We start from the raw sequence: 17446 nt of genomic DNA on the forward strand, positions 1-17446 counted from the left end.
TGGCAGTATGAAGCACTTAATGCCATCTACTGTCTACTGTATGGCTTCTCGACATGAAAAGGGGACAGGCTGTTGGAGAGCACAGGTCCAGACATGTGTAAAATATCATGGCAAATTCAAATGATTTCTCCTTCTGGCCCCACAGTGTGGAAGGTCATGCAGTTTGTCAATGAGGCTGTAAGAACTGTCAGCAATCATCAGGGAGAGTGTGAAGTGTCAGTACCAGCAGGAGCTGACAGACAAATGAAAGTAAATGACAAAGTTTTCAGACATCCAAAAAAAAGCCATTAAAAACTTCCAATTGATTGGTTCCATAAATATACACGTTGTATTGAGTCATTGTGGTACCGCTGATCCATTAATAATGGTCATGCTTTTTATTAAAGACACTATTTGTAATGCCATGCTTTGTGTCTATATAGAGCCAGAGACAAAAAGGACCTAAACACAGGAAACCACCTACAGCTGCTGCCAGATGTAGAATGGGACATTACCCCTCAACAGTGTGAAGGAGAACATGTCAGCCAGGATTAGAGCTCTACTACACGCTAATGGCTGGACTACTGAATATTAATTTGATGATGTAAAGGTTTATGTTGTGGTTTTTTTTTGGGGGGGGGGGGGGGGGGGGGCTATGTTTTGTTGGTGCTTGGGTGTTTTTGTGTTCTCTGCCTCCTGTGAGAAGCTTCCTGTTCAGGAGTGGTGGACGTGGCTTTCTGCTGGCTGGAGAGCGGCTCAGCTGCACTTCACCAGACCTGTTCAGTCTTCCTGTGCCGGTCTTCAGTTCAGCGCTGGACTGTCTTACCTGAAGTGGTGACTCTCTTGCCGTCATATGATCGTGTTTCCTGTGAAGACCTTTTGTACTTACCTGTGGAACTCTCCAGTGACTTCGTTTTTTGTCCTTCGTTCCTTCAGAAACTCACCTTTTGGATTCTCGCTCTCCCAGCCAGCTTTTAACTGCCAGCCACACCACACTGTCTACAGCTCCAACTAAACTCCTGAAAACAGAGATTAGCTTTGCATCAATTGTTCATTAAACTAACCTTCTGCTTCTGGGTTCTCTGCAAACCTCAAACCAAAGCAACAGTTTATTGTTTCTTCAGACTTTGTTATTCAATAACTTTGATACTGACAATGTTGAAAACTGACGTGTTGAAACTATCAAAAATGTAGTTTTATTTCTTCTCGAATTTGTTCTCCACACACAACAACCACAGCCAGATTCAAACTGGGAACTTTCCTGCTCAATGTGCTGCCCCAGGTGTGTTACATCTTCAAGCATAGTCAAAACTGCTGAATTGAAACATGGCAGAGGCAACCTGAACGATTCTTTCCCTGTCCTGGATGATCAGTCACTGACACCACACAGAGCACAGACCAATGACAAGATACGTGACATGATTTGATCAAACAACAGGACACTGGCACAAAACTGGGTATCTCCAAGAAGGTGTCTATACTGTTATCAACAGCACACACCAAAGAGTCACCATGGCTGATTCTTGTGTCCACCACTTCTAACCAGAGACCAAAGAACCAAACAGTGGAAACAACCAGTGTCTGAATCAGTGAGGTCTGCATCAAGGTGGTAGCCTGTGGTTTCTGTCCCACTGTTACAGGGGCCAGGTGATCTCTAGAACACTTGGAGGACACTTCTGCCAACACGCCCACCATTGTCAAGCACCAGCTATGTTCGTCTGATCTCACTCCTCAGACTATTGTCTTGTCCCAGTTTAAGGAGGAATTATGATGCAACCGCACTTCTTCAGGTACAAGACATCAACTCCCACAAAGAAAGCGTCAGAATGCTGTTTGACTTAAAAATGTAGGGGGAACAAAAAGCTTCTCAGTCATCTCCCTCACACGAGTACCACGAGCAGCTCAAATCACTCCTCAGATGTGCTGTTACTGACACTCAAAGCAAAAAGGCATACAAGAGACCTCTTTATTGAATTTATTAAGTTGTATTCAGACACTCAAAACTGATCAGCCCATCACTAGTAATGCTGTTTTACATCATTAAAATTCATTGAGCTGTAAGAGAGACCACCGGTTAGGTTAATTATGCTACCTGCTTATAGCTGTATGTTACCAAGTCCAATACAGTCCGTCATATAAAATCGAAGAGCAGTCATCAATAATTAAAACAAGATCAACACTGTGCAATGCAATAAAAGTTCCTTTCAAACACGACCATGGACCATTTCTGAGAAAAGTAACAAGACACCAGAGAGGGATTTTTGTAAATAACACTACATATACCTAAAAAGACCACCACTGCTTAACATGTGACCAATTTGTGACAGGGTCTAGAATGAAAATGAAAAAACAAAAACAAAAGAAAAGCAGACCTACACTGAACTGTACAATTGTTCGGAATCTCAAGGTAAATTTCCTGGTGAGCTCACAAGCCCTGCAAGCTGTATTAAAGGAAGAAAATGACAACATTGCACCCTATTATAACAACATTAGAGTATTATTCCACAGACTTGTGATGTGTAGCAGTCCAATTTTCTGTTTGCGTGCAGACTGAAATCTAAGAACAATCCCTCCCTCCCTGTTTGATGACACATGGTGTCACACTACTGGCCCAACAGAAAAGAGTGAATAAACAAAGCTAAAAGTTTTAACATTGTTCACGTCTTTGCAGAATATTGAACATCTTTTCCATGTCAAAATTTAATAGCATCAGAGCCATTTTCTCCACAGCATGGAGGCTTCAATATGACAAACCCACTGTCACATGACGTGTTTTCCTTTATTTTATCATTAAAATATCTAATCGTACCAAATTTATCTTCCATGGATGAACTCGTCTTCTTGTGTATAAGATGTGAGGGGTGAAAGGAGGGGTTCTTGGTTTCCACGGTGATCCGTTTTCTGACATCAGTGGTTCACACACAAATAGCTGGAAAACTGGGCATCTGAAGGTGGGAACAATTTCCTTCCAATTGTGACAAAACCCGCACAGAAAAGACTACTACAGGCAATATCCAGTCAACCCCTGACAAATGAAGCTACACCCTCTCGTCAGCAATTCACAATCCACACATGACACAGTCACACATTCACAGGTTTCTCTCTCGCTCGCTCGCCTTTCTTAAAAGGGGTTAGTCTTCCAACTGAATAAGAGATAAAAATGTGTTTTTTTAGGCGTTGTAGTGATACATGCATCCATTATACTGATATACACTTTTTAAAAAAAGTTAAAAAAAAAAAACATCAACAAAAAAAGGTATTAGAAATGCAGCTATACAGAGTCTTTTAGCTATTCCAGGGGAGTGAGGTTGAAGTTCAGGTCTGACGCCAGGAAGCTGAGGAGCCCGATGTCCAGATTCTGGGTGGGGTGAGGGGGGAAGTGGGGCTATGTGTGTGTGTGTGTGTGTTGGGGGGGGTGGTAAGATGAGCAGGAAGAGTTGAGTTAGTTACTGCAGCAGGGACGGCTGGTGGGCTGAGCCGACTCTGTCAGGTCCACTCCCCGGTTGCGTCCACTGCTGGCTCCAGCGGCCTGAGGCTCGTTCTTGGGTAGCTTTTTAGCTGCAGTACAGCAGAAATGTTAGACAAGTACATGGTTTAAAATATTACTAGAACAGTTATTTATTCACTGAAACCTGTTTTTTTTTATTGCAGCGCTCTAAAGAGAATGTGGAGTTTCTGAACCGCATTCTGTGCTTATTTTCACTCCTGTCACATTTTTAGTCAGGGTGGCCTCATTGTTCACTGCATTATAAAGTCCTGCACCACTGTGAGAACAGCACTATCATGTCTACTAGTAGAGAAAACTCAAACTTATCTTTGTGCAGTATAATACAAAAAAAACAAAGCTGAATGTCTTTGATTATTGGTTTTACAAAAATGCACATTATAAGTATCAGTATGCACAAGATTTCTAGTAGAAAAAAAAGGAGCTCCAGCTCCACATACTAGAGATATTTAACTTTGCATTTTTAGAGCTTCTATAAATATTTTTTTACTACATAACAACTACAAATTCACTGTAGAATCCTGTAGAACAGGGGTGTCCAAACTACGGCCCGTCGGATTTTATATGGCCCGCAGCTTCTATCTTAAAATGTGTTATTTTTGGCCCCCAGCTAAACAGAGTAAGTCACACCAAATCAACAGGCAATTCTAATTTTTTTAACTCATTTTGAAATGCTTGCATGACATTCTGAGCAGACCACTGTCAGCTCGCTGTCTGCTTCATGGTGCGCCACACGGTGCCGATGGTTACAGCAATGCAGAGGGCTCTAAAAGGTTCAGCACAATTCACCACGAGACTGAACATGCTTATACACACAACCTGCTATCAGAAAGTGTCTGTACTGTACACGTAAAGTTCTCCAAAACAGCTGCTGCGCCCGAGACCAGCATGTGTCTGTGCCCTTTTACCAGGAGCTGGATAAAAGCAACTTTCCAGAAATGCCAACATTTGTAAAATGTGAATTAGTTTGTGTCGCGTGAGCAGACTGTCTGTGATAAACTGTGATATTTTATTGGTGCAGCAGAGCAGTCCTTCTGTGCTTGTTAACGTTCTTTGTTGATAAACTGCCAGCTGTACACTGTGCATGATTCGCGGCATTTCACTCAAAAAGACTCAGTACGCATCTGTCATAAGGCACGTCGTTACGTTTTTACCTCTTATTCGCATTCCCTGCAAACCTGTGTAAACGTTACATTAAATTAAACAAGACCTGCTTGAGATCAGCACTAAATGACTCCTACCTATAACAGTCTATGACATTTTACTTATGTCTGCTGCTGCTGCTCTTAAACCAGACCTGCCTTATATGATCGGATGTCACCTTCACAGTAGTGTCAATAACTGGTCTGTTGCTCAGTTATCACCAGTTTCTGGATGTTTTAAATGTATGATGTAAATTCAGATAACATGTTCTGACCTGTTCATCTGAATGCTTACATAACAGCATACACATCTTTCGCATGATCACATCTGGCCCTCCTTAAAAAAACACCCCTGCTGTAGAAGAACTGAAGAACTAGAAGAAGAACTGAAAGCTTAAGCATATGTTAAATATATAAATGTTGGTAACAAGTGGATACATAGTTGTGCTGAGAAATGCAAATTTGTTTTTACAGATTTTAGTTTTTTTATCAAGTCAAAATTTGTTTTAATGATATTTAAGCTTAACTTGGTCAAATCTTCCAGCAGGATGGCACATCGCTAGTCACAAGGACCATCAGGAAGTTGAAAGTCAGACAGCTCTTTAAATTGTTACCCCCTAGCCTGGTATAAAGGTTTAGAGGGTCAATAATGCAAGGGTTAAAAATAAGGATCAATAATGGACACAAGTGCGACTGAATTCAATGATTGTTTGCATTAAACGAGACAAAGTATGCATTGATCAAGACATTGTTATAGCTCAAAAGTAAGCCTGTTAGCACTATCTGGTGGAGAAAGGTCCTATTGGCCACATTGTTTGACAGTCTGCGCGATTATGTGTAATCCATTTTTCTCAAATGACACTGAGTTGCTTCTTATTAATCAAAGTCATCATCATCATCATCTTAACTTTCTGTCCATTATGTTGTAAGATGGCTTCTATATTTTGTACTGAAAAGGATGGACAACCAATGCACTATGGATGAGGACAACATTAGGGACAAGGACAATATAATGTTCCAAGAAACATTTTAAGAGTATATGTGGAAACACTTACCAATGGCCATAAAAATCTCATTCACATTCATAGAGGTCTTTGCTGACGTCTCCATGAAAAGCAAGCTGTTGTCATCTGCATATGACTGTGCATCCTGGGGGGGGGGGGGGTTAAATTAACAGCAGGAAAACATTATTTGAAACGGCTCCAAGTACTTTACAGTCTAAACAGACAGTACTTCAGAGCATGTAGCAGCATGCTCAGAGGATGTTTTTCTTTCAACAAACATGCATAATATGAACTATTTTAACTCAAATAGATATAGACACAGTTTATTTATAACATGAAGAAGACAAACCTGGAAGTCCAGTGCTCTCTTGTTCGCAAGATCAGCCTTGTTCCCAGCCAGCGCTATTACAATATTTGGACTGGCTTGTCTCTGAAGCTCTTTCACCCAGTTCTTTGCTCGTACAAATGATTCCTAGCAAAAACAACAGGGAGGGGTTAAAGGAAGTTAGTGACAATGACAATGTGTGACAGACTGATGAACAGGCTAACCCTGCCATGAGGTCAAATGGAAAAAGAAACATTAAAATGATGAACTATCAAATGTCCTCTAGTAATGTAAAAGTTTAAACAAGCAAGTAACAAGGTCACTCCTTCAGGTAAAACAGTTTACAGGCCATTGCTTTGTAGATGCAATCAATATCTGATTAATAAAAGTGAGTAAAAACTGACAATAACCCTAAACCTACATAATCGGTCTTACACACAGACTACAAAACACTTTGATGTTGTTGAGTAGTGTCAAGATACCAAAATAGGATTCTGTTTTTAGCACCACAGCTACAAAGACTTTTTTTAAGACGGAAACCCCTCACTTCCTCATCTCTGTGTAAGCTAGTGAAAACAGCTCAGGTAGCAACAACCGCACCACAGCAGGCTTGGCACCTGACCTGACTCACCTCATTTGTTATATCATAGACCACAATCGCTGCCTGGGCACCTCTGTAGTACATGGGAGCCAGACTGTGGTAGCGCTCCTGACCAGCTGTGTCCCAGATTTCAAACTTGACTGTTGTGTCGTCCAAACATACTGTCTGAGTCAGGAAGGCAGCTACAGGGAGCACAGATCAGAGAAACTGATGACGATCGGGCATGCACCTGCTGAGCTACACACAACTGACTCTCAGTAAAAGGTAATACAGGCTGATGTTGGAAGAGGATTATCTGGTTGACTTACTCCAATTCTGGGAATTCAGACCCTAGTAATAGCAGTCATGCTTTATTCTGCATCCAAAGTCTGGACAGGTATTATTTGACACAACTGACAGTGTATACTGTGTAAACTTCATTTTCATCAAGTACATACTGTACATACTGACCTGTAATGATGTGTCCCTGTAATATTCCCCATACTTCAACATGCTAATTTTCTAATCTCTCTACTGTCTGGGAGCTTACAGCCTTCTAACAGATATTTGTTTATGTGTTTATTTGGCTGTGTGATTCACTGAAGTCTCTCTGACCAGACAGCATGAAATGTAATGAAGATACATACCTCCAATTGTGCTCTCTTGGAATTCGTGAAACTGACCCTTGACAAAACGAAGTACAAGACTGGACTTTCCAACTGCGGACTCTCCTAAAAGCACAAGTTTGAACTGGCAGATCTTGTTGCCTGCATTTGGCCCATTGGGTCGTGTGGCTCCGCCTCTACTTGCCATGTCACACTGTCAGGTCTCTTCTCCTGGCTACCGATGTACTGTAAAAGAACTAGACAGGTACAAGGAGGAAAATGCAACGTCATTATCACATAAATATTTCTCAATGTTTTAAAAACTTGAGTCAGGATGGTGTGAATGAGGATCATGACAAAGAAAGCACAAATAATATAATATATACACAATTCATTTTCTCTCTCAAGTATTTACCTGTTAATGACCCACACAACTGGTCCTACACAGTGACCAGGCATTCATACTTGATTAACACTTATACAGACACACACTAAAACTTTAACACACTCTGAATGGAAGGGTATCTTTGAAATGTATACGTTTATTTATTTGAACTAGAGCCAAACCCATTGATTGTCACAACTTGTATGATGAAGGTGAAAAATGATTCAGTGTTTGCTGCACAGCTTCAAATTACCAGCTACACCTCCCAGTCAAAAAAAGGTTGTTTTCTGGCCTCAGTTACTTGTGATAACAGGTTTGACAGAGAAAGGGCCACTTGTGTGTTTGACAGAAAACTCAATGTTTTGGTAAGTGCTGTCACACTGAAAGCATTTAAACACCGCTATGCACACAACCTGCACCAATGCGACTGCAACCTGAAGAACTGATGTTTGTAACGTCTCAACAACAGAACACATGTGGCCACTTGGATGACAGCACGGTCTGTGAGGCGGACCTTTCAGAAATGGGATTATGACACAAGTCTAGGCATATGTAGCAAAACGTTTCAAGGTTAAGTTACACTCACGGTGTTCTGTGTCGGCAGTTTCATAAGCTAATCAACTACAAGCAGACAATAACAACAACTGAGTATCTCTGTAACTTCTACACTAATCTTTGCCACCACGCTTGTAAACAACGTTTACCATTTCAAAATAATGACTTCGTTGAAATCGTGTTACGACACACAGATAACCACAAATAACCTGTTATGTTGCTGCTGACTGCCTCAAATTAGCAAACAACTGCTAACGTTAGCATCACAGCTAGCTTTAAAATTCAAAATGTCTAGCCTGATAACAATCGATGTCTGTAACACAACATTATTTAACCAGTGTAACGTTGCTTTTAGACTGGGTAGTACCGCATTACGCGCGTATATGCTAACGCTGACATTAAAGTACGTTTAAGAATGCTAAAACTCAGAGGATGCAGGTTTGGGTGTGTACAGCTAGTGACAGCTAGCTAAGGTTAGCTGTGTGACGATACATTAGTTAACTACCTTATCAAGCAATAGTCGAAATAGGTTAGAGATGTTTGTTGTATAAAAATTAGTTGACATGAATGCATTAGCGACCAGGACGCGGATTTAACAGTCGTACAAAGGTAACTTACTATGCTAACTACAACGGCCCTTCCAGTGTCGGCTTCCAGCTAACATTAGCAAGCAGATAATAAGACAGAGGGCTGGCTAACACAGCAGGCAAATGCTTTTTAGCAGCGGCCGCATCGGGAGGAGCCCTTTGGATAGCCACTAGCAACCTAGCTAGAGCTAATACTAGCTACTTACCTACCAAAAATAAGAATCTGTAAACGCGTGTCTCCAGCAAAACAAATGTCTGTAGCACGTCAGTGTGTGCGGAGTTCCCAGCCAGCTACTGTAACGGTAGATTTCATAGGGCTCTGCGATCTCCCTCTCCCACTTCTTTCAACTTCCCTTTTCGCATTGTACGAAGGATGATGACAGATCGTATGACTGGAATTGACAATCCGCCTGCGTATCAGAGCGCCGGGCCAATCATGTGTTAGGATTAGGGTGTTCTTCTATTAAAACACAATAATAATTAAAAAACAAAAACACTAAGCAGAAACAAAGACAGGATAGAAGCAAAGGGGAATTTGATTTAATATGAATGTCAATACTCCTAAAATAACTAGTCGTAATTAATATTTTAACTTACCTAACCCCACACTCTTTAATTATAAACTGCTATCATTTAGATTTTATTATTTTGTCCAGCAGAGATATTACAAAAAAGTCCAATCCAATCCAAGTCATCATAGATGTTGCTAGGCAACGGAACTCAAACAAGTGTAGCGTTAGAAGTGGCTGAAGCTGTCTTGAACTTTCATCTGGCGGAGAGCTGTCAGCAAAGAAAACACAACATCTGCTGCTGCTTCCTGCGAATTCAAGATGAATCACCGAAATAAATCCAACCGACGGAAAGTCGTAGATAGAAGCCCACACATACAGACGGTGAGTCAAATAACGCAGGCTAGCTAGCTTGCTAACACCCCCTGAGCTTGTTTTATTTATGTAGTGTTTTTACTTTTAACACTAGGCTGGAAAACCAAAGCCCGTCGGAGACAGGGCGGAGACCTGTCTACAAGAGTGGGGACACGTAAGTACATTTTCACTATATTTTCAGTTAAAATAATGAGCCTGTTCACATCGTAACTGTGAGTGAATACTCTGCTTCCTCAGCCTCCGACCCCACCGCTGCTAAACAAGTTCCGCAACAACACCCGACCCGGAGCCGTCAGAGGGAGCGCTGCCGGCCCAGCTGAGTCTGTAGTGCATGGTGTCAGCACGAAGGCGTCCATCACTGTGGGTGATACACAAGCAACGTTCAAGGGCTCAACAGGAGCTTTATACAGGTTTATTATACAGTAATGCCACTGAATTCTTCATGATGTTCATCACTTCAAGTTTGTGTAATTTTACAAAAACAACACGACATTTCTGAAATGTTGACATTCTTCAATGATTAGATAAGAGGCATCAAAAATGTTGTTAAGAGGGCAGAAACACAGCAGGGTATTTTTGTTGTCTCTTTAATGATGTAATTCTAACAAAGCTAATTGAAAGATAATTTCATGAATTATAATACATTAACACTGATTGTATTAGGCATATTATGATGCAGTACAATTCAGAAATGTCTGAAATGTTTGTATGATTCCATAGAGTGGAAGCCTTTTAAATCCTCCCAAGAAGACATTATTCCAGCAGAAGCTGCAAGAACTCAGTGAATCTGTGTACACTTCAAGGATAAAGGCCCTATCAGACCAGTCACATGACCAACAGGGGCAGCTTCCCCCTTATAATGACCAAACTACATTTGGTGTGAAAACAGTTAAAAGTAAGTGTAAAATCAATTCATTCTATTACAATATAATGAGGAAGTTATTTTAAGAATGTGAACCATCCCACAAAAGTAAAGGGTTCCCTCTCTTCTCACTCAGATATAGGTGTGCAGGAGATTATTAACCCCTCGAAAACAGCAGAAGAAATAGAGAGAGAAAGTCAGGAGGGACACCAAGCTTACATTCAAAGCCACAGTGCCTACTTTGTCGGTAAACATCATGGCAACATTCATACTACGGTTAACTTCTTTGATTTTATTCCCAATAATAGATTTTTTAATCTGCCTTTCACTATTATCTGCCTGCACCACTCCAGGTGAACAGATTGACAGGAAGTATGACTGGAGCCACACCAGTAAAGATAGCAGCTTTGGGAACCCCACACCTCATTTCAATGATGGCCGTAGTGTCTGCAAATCCCTACGCTGGCTGGGTGAAACACAGAAGTAAGTGACAAGGGTCACAGATCTAACATGTGTTTGTCATATATCCACTCAGCGTGTCACTGTAATCTAACAAATAATCTCACACTTTAAATTTGCACTCATTGTTGTGCCATAGGTTTTACAATCCAAACACCATCTGGAAAAGATCTGGTAATAGTGGAAAGATGGCAGCACTACTTGGCAAACCCATCAACATGTGAGTTTTTGCCATTTATAGAAAGAAGTGGATGTACAGTACTGTGGAAAAGTGTTTGCCCCCTTCGTGATTTCTTATTTTTTGTATGTCACCCTTAAACGTTTCAGATCATCAAACAAACATTTAGACAAAAATAACACAAGTACAGACAAAACGCAGTTTAAAAATCCAAACCTAGATGGTCCTGTGTGAAAACGTGATTGACCCTAAACCTAATAACTGGTTTGGCCGCCCTTAGCAACAACTGCAGTCAAGCGTTTGCGATAACTGGCAATGAGTCTTTTGGTCCACTCATCTTTGCACAAATGGTGTAATTCAGCCACATTGGAGGGTTTTCGAGATTCTGATCAGATTCAGGTCAAGACTTAGACTAGACCACACCAACGTCTTCATTTTGTTGTCTTAAGCCATTCAGAGGTGGACCTGCTAGTGTGTTTTGGATCATTGTCCTGCTGCAGAGGCCAAGTGCTTCAGCTTGAGATCATGAGCAGATGGTCGACATTCTCCTTCAGGATGTTTATGTAGACAGCAGAATTCATGGTTCCATTTACCACAGCAAGTCTTCCAGGTGCTGAGGCAGCACAGCCCCAGACCATCACACTACCACCACATTTTACTGTTGGTATGATGCTCCTTTTCTTGTCAGTCCACAGAGTATTTCCCCAAAAGTCTTTAGGATCATCAAGATGTTTTCTAACTGGGACAAACTTTTATGTTCCTTTTGCTCAGCAGTGGCTTTTGTCTTGGAGCTCTGCGATGCAGGCCATTTTTGCCCAGGCTCTTTCATATTAACACTGATCTTATACTGAGCCAAGTGAGGCCTGCAGGTCTTTGAATGTTGTTCTGGTCTTCTGTGACCTCTTGGATAAGTCGTCGCTGCACTCTTAGGCTAACTTTGGTCAGCCAGCCACTCCTGGGAAGGTTCACCACTGTTCCTTGTTTTCTCCATGTGTGGATAATGGCTCTCACTGTGGTTCGCTTGAGTCCCAAAGAAGAAATAAACTTTATAACCTTTTCCAGACTGATATTTAGACACAGTAATCAGGCCTGGGTGTAGCTAGAGAAATGGAATTAATTTGAATTTAATAAACACCGTCATTTTAAAACTGCATTTTGTGTTTACTTGTGTTGTTTTTGTCTAATATTTAAATTTGTTTGATGATCTGAAACATTCAAATGTGACAAACATACAAAAGAATAAGATTTTTACATGTACACACCATGTATGTTAACTTGAAATTAATTTTCTTTAATCCCATCTTTTCAGAAGTAGGAAAGGAAATACCTTGAATGTCCCATCTGATCACACATTTGGAATTGTGACCTTGGGTAAAACAGGTAAAAAGGTTTTGTTAAAAAAGTTCAACCATAATAGATATTGCAGATTCGCTGTGTCTTATACATTTTGCCTACTTCCTCCACAGGTGATATAAACGGCTTTGCAGAGCCGGGGCAGTGTGTGAAAGGCAGCGACAGACAGAGCAGCCTGGTAAATGCAGTGAGACACCACCTCAAGAAGGTCAACTTCACTAACTTCAACTCCTTGCTAACAGCATTCAGACACTATGACAAGGTAGAGACGTAATCATTAAAAACAGGCTGACCTGTATTTTATATCTGATGAGTTAAGCAGATTAATAACTGTAATAAATCTGTTTATGTAACCAGAGTGGAAAAGGCATGATTGATAAACAGGACCTGCAGGCAGTGTTCCGTGAGTTTCAGTTGGATGTAAATGAGGCGATTCTGAATGAGCTGATGGACTACTGCGACACAGACAAGGACGGGCTCATCAACTTCTTGGAGTTTGCAAACTTTCTCAACTGGAAGAACAAGATGCCCATCAACAGTCAGGAGCAACGCATTTTGACAAACAGTCAGAAATTTGAATTTGTTCACTCACTTTTTCATTTCGCAGCACTAGAATAGAATTAGTGAATCTCCTCCACCAGCTTACACCAAATGTGATGTCTGGTAGACTCTAGAGCTGCTGATAGAAACTAAAATAATATAACAACAATAAGTGTTGCAGACTTTGTAGCTTAATGCTGCTTTCTCCCCAAAAGAAACAGGAAAAATCAAAGCCAGCAGGCTGAAATGGATGTAGCATAACGCTACTTTGTAACAATACAGGTTTTATATTCTGTCTGTTAGCATGTACACTATACCAGTTCATTATCCATCACTGTTTGACTTCACTTGAATGCCGCTGACAGGAACAAGACCAGAGCATACAGAGTGTTGAGGTTAACCTGAGCCCCTTTCTCTCAGCCTCTGCTGCACTGATTTCAATACTTTGTAGAACCAACTGTCCCTCCAGGATTCCTACAGATTCCTGCTACGGATTTAAAATTAGGGCGGCATGGTGGTGCAGTGGTTAGCACTGTTGCCTTATAACAAGAAGATTTCTGGTTTGAATCTGGAAGGGGTTTTTTGTGCAGAGTTTGCACGTTCTCCCCATTTTCTCCAGGTACTGCAGTTTCCTACATACCATGTAGGATTACCTGGGGATTCTGTGGGTGTGAGTGTGACTAACAACATGGATGAATGCATTTAAATTAAGTTAAGCCCTTTCAGACATTTAATATGTTTTACAAAGTCTATAAAAAAGTAGACTTTTCAGTTTTGTTTCAGACACCTGTATAAAACAAGTTACCGATGTTTACTTACCATGTGTTGTGTGTTACAACAGTGTAAACTCTGGCAGCCACTGAAGAGAATGGATGAAGAGTTGTGGGAGCTAATATTAAGAAAGTTTTATTTGTCTGCAGAGTGTGAGATGAGCACAGCTCTGGTCAACCTGGAAGAGAAGCCTGTGTCAGATTCGGCAGTGTTTCCTCAGGCCTTGATTAAAACTGAAGATCTGGAGCCCATTGAGGAAGGCAGTTCAATGAAGACCGTCAGGACCCTCAGGCGACCGTGGGCAGGCCCAGACCACTTCAAGACCTCCTCCTCCCTCATCGGGGCTGGTTGTGTTGGTGTGGTCACAACAGGTGAGTCAGGAGTATTGTTAAATGTTTTGCATTACATCTGTTTGAGGGCACCTTTCTGCGTTTATAATATTGTCTAATTCCTCACGAATCATCTGGTCTCTCTTCACACAGACAGTGGTCCCACTTGTGGAATTCCATCTGTGCGCTCTGACCTCCCGGCTCCGCGCATCAAAAGAGTCAGTGACACTAATAACTATGGTGATACATCTACAGTTGCAGATCTTCTATATCCATCCGTCCATGCCCTCCAAGGTGTCCACAAGGAACACTTATTCTGTCCTCGCACCAAGACTGAGGTAGGCCTCAAATTTCACCCTTTGTTGGTGTTGTTTGTTGTCATTGGCTGTGTGTGTTACAGAGAAGAAAGTTATTAGAAACAAGTGGTTAAAAACTAGTGAGGTCTTGGTGACGTTGGTTCTGTCAATGCAGGGAAGCATTAAAGACACTAAAGAATACACTATGAGTGTATAAATACTGTCACAGGACCCTTGCATTGCATGAGGTGTGCCTCATGTCAGTTTCCCTTTAACATAAAATGGATTCAATACATTTTAAACAGCATAAATCCTTAGAAAGAATGTATGTGAAAATCCTCTGCCAGCTCATGGAACATCAACGTGCTAAAATGCAGGACACTGTACAGGCTTCTTCATTCTAACAGCTGTAAATGGTCTTTCATGTGACAGGACTCTTATGAAACACAGAATTTGATGTTGTTACTGACACATTTCAACCTCTTTATGACAGATTGCAGAAATCTTCAAGAATGTTGGTGTCAGTCTTTCTGAGGAGATGTTTGAGAAGACCTGGGAGCAGGCATCCATGAAGCAATCCACTGGGGAAGTTAGTGTGGAGAGTTTCCGTGATGTTCTTAAGGAAACAACAGTACTTTAAAAATGTTTTTTCCTCGTCAAATGTTCCATGCAATAAAACGTCTACTGGTCAGTGCAGATCTGCAGTGTTTTAGTTTGATGTAAGAGAAGTTTTATAAAATGATGAAGGGTGTAAGAATATGACAAACAGTATGACATGCTACACTTGAGTCCATAGTAACTACATACTTTTTTAAAGTAAATCCCAAGAGACACACTGCACCTGCACCAAGTTTAGCTGACATGCTCTTTGAAATTTCCCATCACAGCAATAAACAACTTTTACATTTAACAATCATGTGGCTTTTTTTTACTTTGTATCAACAACATGAAGGCATTTCAAGGTTTTACAGGTACCTGGTCTTCCATTAATAGAAATCAGTAGTCATAATATTATAAGCAAGTTGATGAACATGTCATTTTACTTCATTATCATGTGTCTGTTTTTAATGAATTAGTTTTTTTCTAGAAGAATTAAATTGATGTTTCATACATAGAAACATGTCATTTGCCACGCCGACATGCGTAACCTGCTGTGGTAAATCTCTAATTGACTGCTTTAGATTTAACAAGTAGTCTGTGTAAATACAGAGGCCCTTTGTACCTTATCATCTGTTCTGTCAAAGCATTAGATTTGATTTCCAGGCATATTTACCTTATAATTCTATTAATCAACCTTAAAATGAGAGTCTGACAGAAGTAGCACAATGGATTCCTGGCGCCAGGGAGCTGACAAACACACACACACTGCAGAAGGCACGTGGAATTGTTTCCAATCTGTTTCGCTAACCGGATTAATGAAACCGGTTGGCATGCAGCCTTTACTGATTCCCATGTCAGAATATAAACAAAATAATACACTAATAAAAAATGTGCCTTTGTGTGTTTACAGCTTGCTTTTCTTTTCCTGTTAATTTCCATTAAGCTGAGTGATGCACAGGCGTGAAGAATTGTTTAATGTGCTCTCACCATATCCATGAGCATATTGACATGTGCTAAGCTAACTGCACTCATTTAATCTCATTATGACTCTGTCTGTGTGGTGCTCAAGTGGAACCAAAAAGAAAGAAAGAAAAACCCACGCAAACTTCCACAGACCCATGTAGAAAAATTAGAATAATCCTCAGCATGTTTCATTATGCCTGAATTAGTGGCCGCTAATGACAGAATCCTCCCTGTTTGTCAGAGATGTTGTCAACATTAATAATATTGCAGCCAGCTTTAACAGAATGGGATGACACGCAGCATTCACAAGCCAGTCCCACGTGAGGTCTTTGACAAGTGACATGCTTCTGGCAGTGACCGTGAGCGGACTGAGCACGAGCTAAGGTGGAGAATTTTCTGGCACCATTAGTCATTCATGCCTGCAGCAATGCAGTACTATTATAACTATTTTTACTTGGTGTAAGACTTGTCAGCACATAAAGTACTTTGCCAGCAGCTATGTACTAGAACATATGGCCCCTCCTGCTTCATGTGGAAAATGGATTATCTAGCTGCCTGTTGCTTCTTATCATTACCAGCATACTAATAGTCAGATTCATAAATAACAAGCAGAAGGAACATGGATACGTTTTTGCATTAGCAAAGTCTGCTTTAATTGAATGGTTTTGAAAAAAGTATGGCATACCTGTTCGTTTTCATACACACATGCATACGTATTGGCTCATATATAACATAGAACAAACAGCTGACAGCAGCTGCATGTCCAGGTGTGTTCTCCCTTGTTATTGACTGATAATTCCATGACTAATCAAACAGAGTCTGTAAGTGGTACATTTGATGTTGGAACTCTCAACATGACGTCTAAAGAGGAATAAGTGAAGGAGGCCATCATCAGAAAGACGGATGGCCAATACAACAATCTGGAACATTTTAAAAGGAAGGAATGAACTGACAAGCTCAGCAAAACCCCTGGAGGGACCACAACGGACAACTAAAGTGGACGATGACAGGATTCTGTCTACATTGAAGAAGAACCCTTTTATAACAAGTGAAGATCACTCTGAAGGAGGTAGGAGTGTCATCCAAGTCTAAAGTCAGAGATGTCTTTATGAATGTAAATACAAAGACTTCATGACAAGGTTTTAAACCACTGGTCACAAACAGAACAGGACAGACTAGGCTTCAAAAGGAAAGCCAGAAAGCCTAACCCTGTTCTAGGATAGTTCGTTTCTCAAGGCATAGAATTGAATAATCTTCACTGGCCAAGTCAGGCACCTGATCTCAACAGAAACAGAAAGAGCCACAGATCAGCAGCAGCTGAAGGCAGCTGCAGTAAAAGCCTGGAAAGCATCTTAATGGAGGAAACTCAGCATTTGGTCATGTCCATGGGTTCCAGACTTCAGGCAGAATGCAGCTGAAAATCGTGCATGTTTCATTTCAAATGATGAAGTGATGGTGTGCAGAGGACCAACAACATGTATTGCATTGCTCCAATAGGATAAAGCATACCTTTTAACCCAACTTACTGTTTGGTATATATATAT

The 17446-nt window shown here is 40.9% G+C and overlaps 2 protein-coding genes across 4 annotated transcripts; one reads left to right on the forward strand and one right to left on the reverse strand.

Annotated features, from left to right (window-relative positions):
• Window positions 1–1938: 1938 nt before the first annotated feature.
• On the reverse strand, window positions 1939–9016 carry rab5ab (RAB5A, member RAS oncogene family, b). Of its 3 annotated transcripts, none has more exons than XM_028424959.1 (6): window positions 8878–9016; window positions 7183–7397; window positions 6587–6738; window positions 5980–6102; window positions 5682–5775; window positions 1939–3537 (listed from the first exon to the last, which is right to left on the reverse strand). In XM_028424959.1, exons 2-6 carry the CDS (start codon window positions 7346–7348, stop codon window positions 3422–3424), a joined length of 651 nt encoding a protein of 216 aa, XP_028280760.1. In that variant the 5' UTR covers window positions 7349–7397; window positions 8878–9016; the 3' UTR covers window positions 1939–3421. The 3 variants fall into 3 exon arrangements, with proteins under 3 accessions (XP_028280760.1, XP_028280761.1, XP_028280762.1); XM_028424960.1 differs by having other exon boundaries at window positions 8874–9013; XM_028424961.1 differs by lacking the exon at window positions 8878–9016 and adding an exon at window positions 8699–8776.
• A 73-nt stretch (window positions 9017–9089) lies between these two features.
• efhb (EF-hand domain family, member B) lies at window positions 9090–15084 on the forward strand. Its single transcript, XM_028424958.1, has 13 exons — window positions 9090–9560; window positions 9646–9705; window positions 9789–9911; window positions 10272–10446; window positions 10550–10660; window positions 10767–10896; window positions 11012–11092; window positions 12360–12430; window positions 12517–12665; window positions 12761–12968; window positions 13864–14085; window positions 14197–14381; window positions 14833–15084. Exons 1-13 carry the CDS (start codon window positions 9498–9500, stop codon window positions 14977–14979), a joined length of 1725 nt encoding a protein of 574 aa, XP_028280759.1. The 5' UTR covers window positions 9090–9497; the 3' UTR covers window positions 14980–15084.
• Window positions 15085–17446: the final 2362 nt, after the last annotated feature.

This window comes from Parambassis ranga, chromosome 16 (genome assembly GCF_900634625.1).
Source record: "Parambassis ranga chromosome 16, fParRan2.1, whole genome shotgun sequence".
Taxonomy (NCBI): domain Eukaryota; kingdom Metazoa; phylum Chordata; class Actinopteri; family Ambassidae; genus Parambassis; species Parambassis ranga.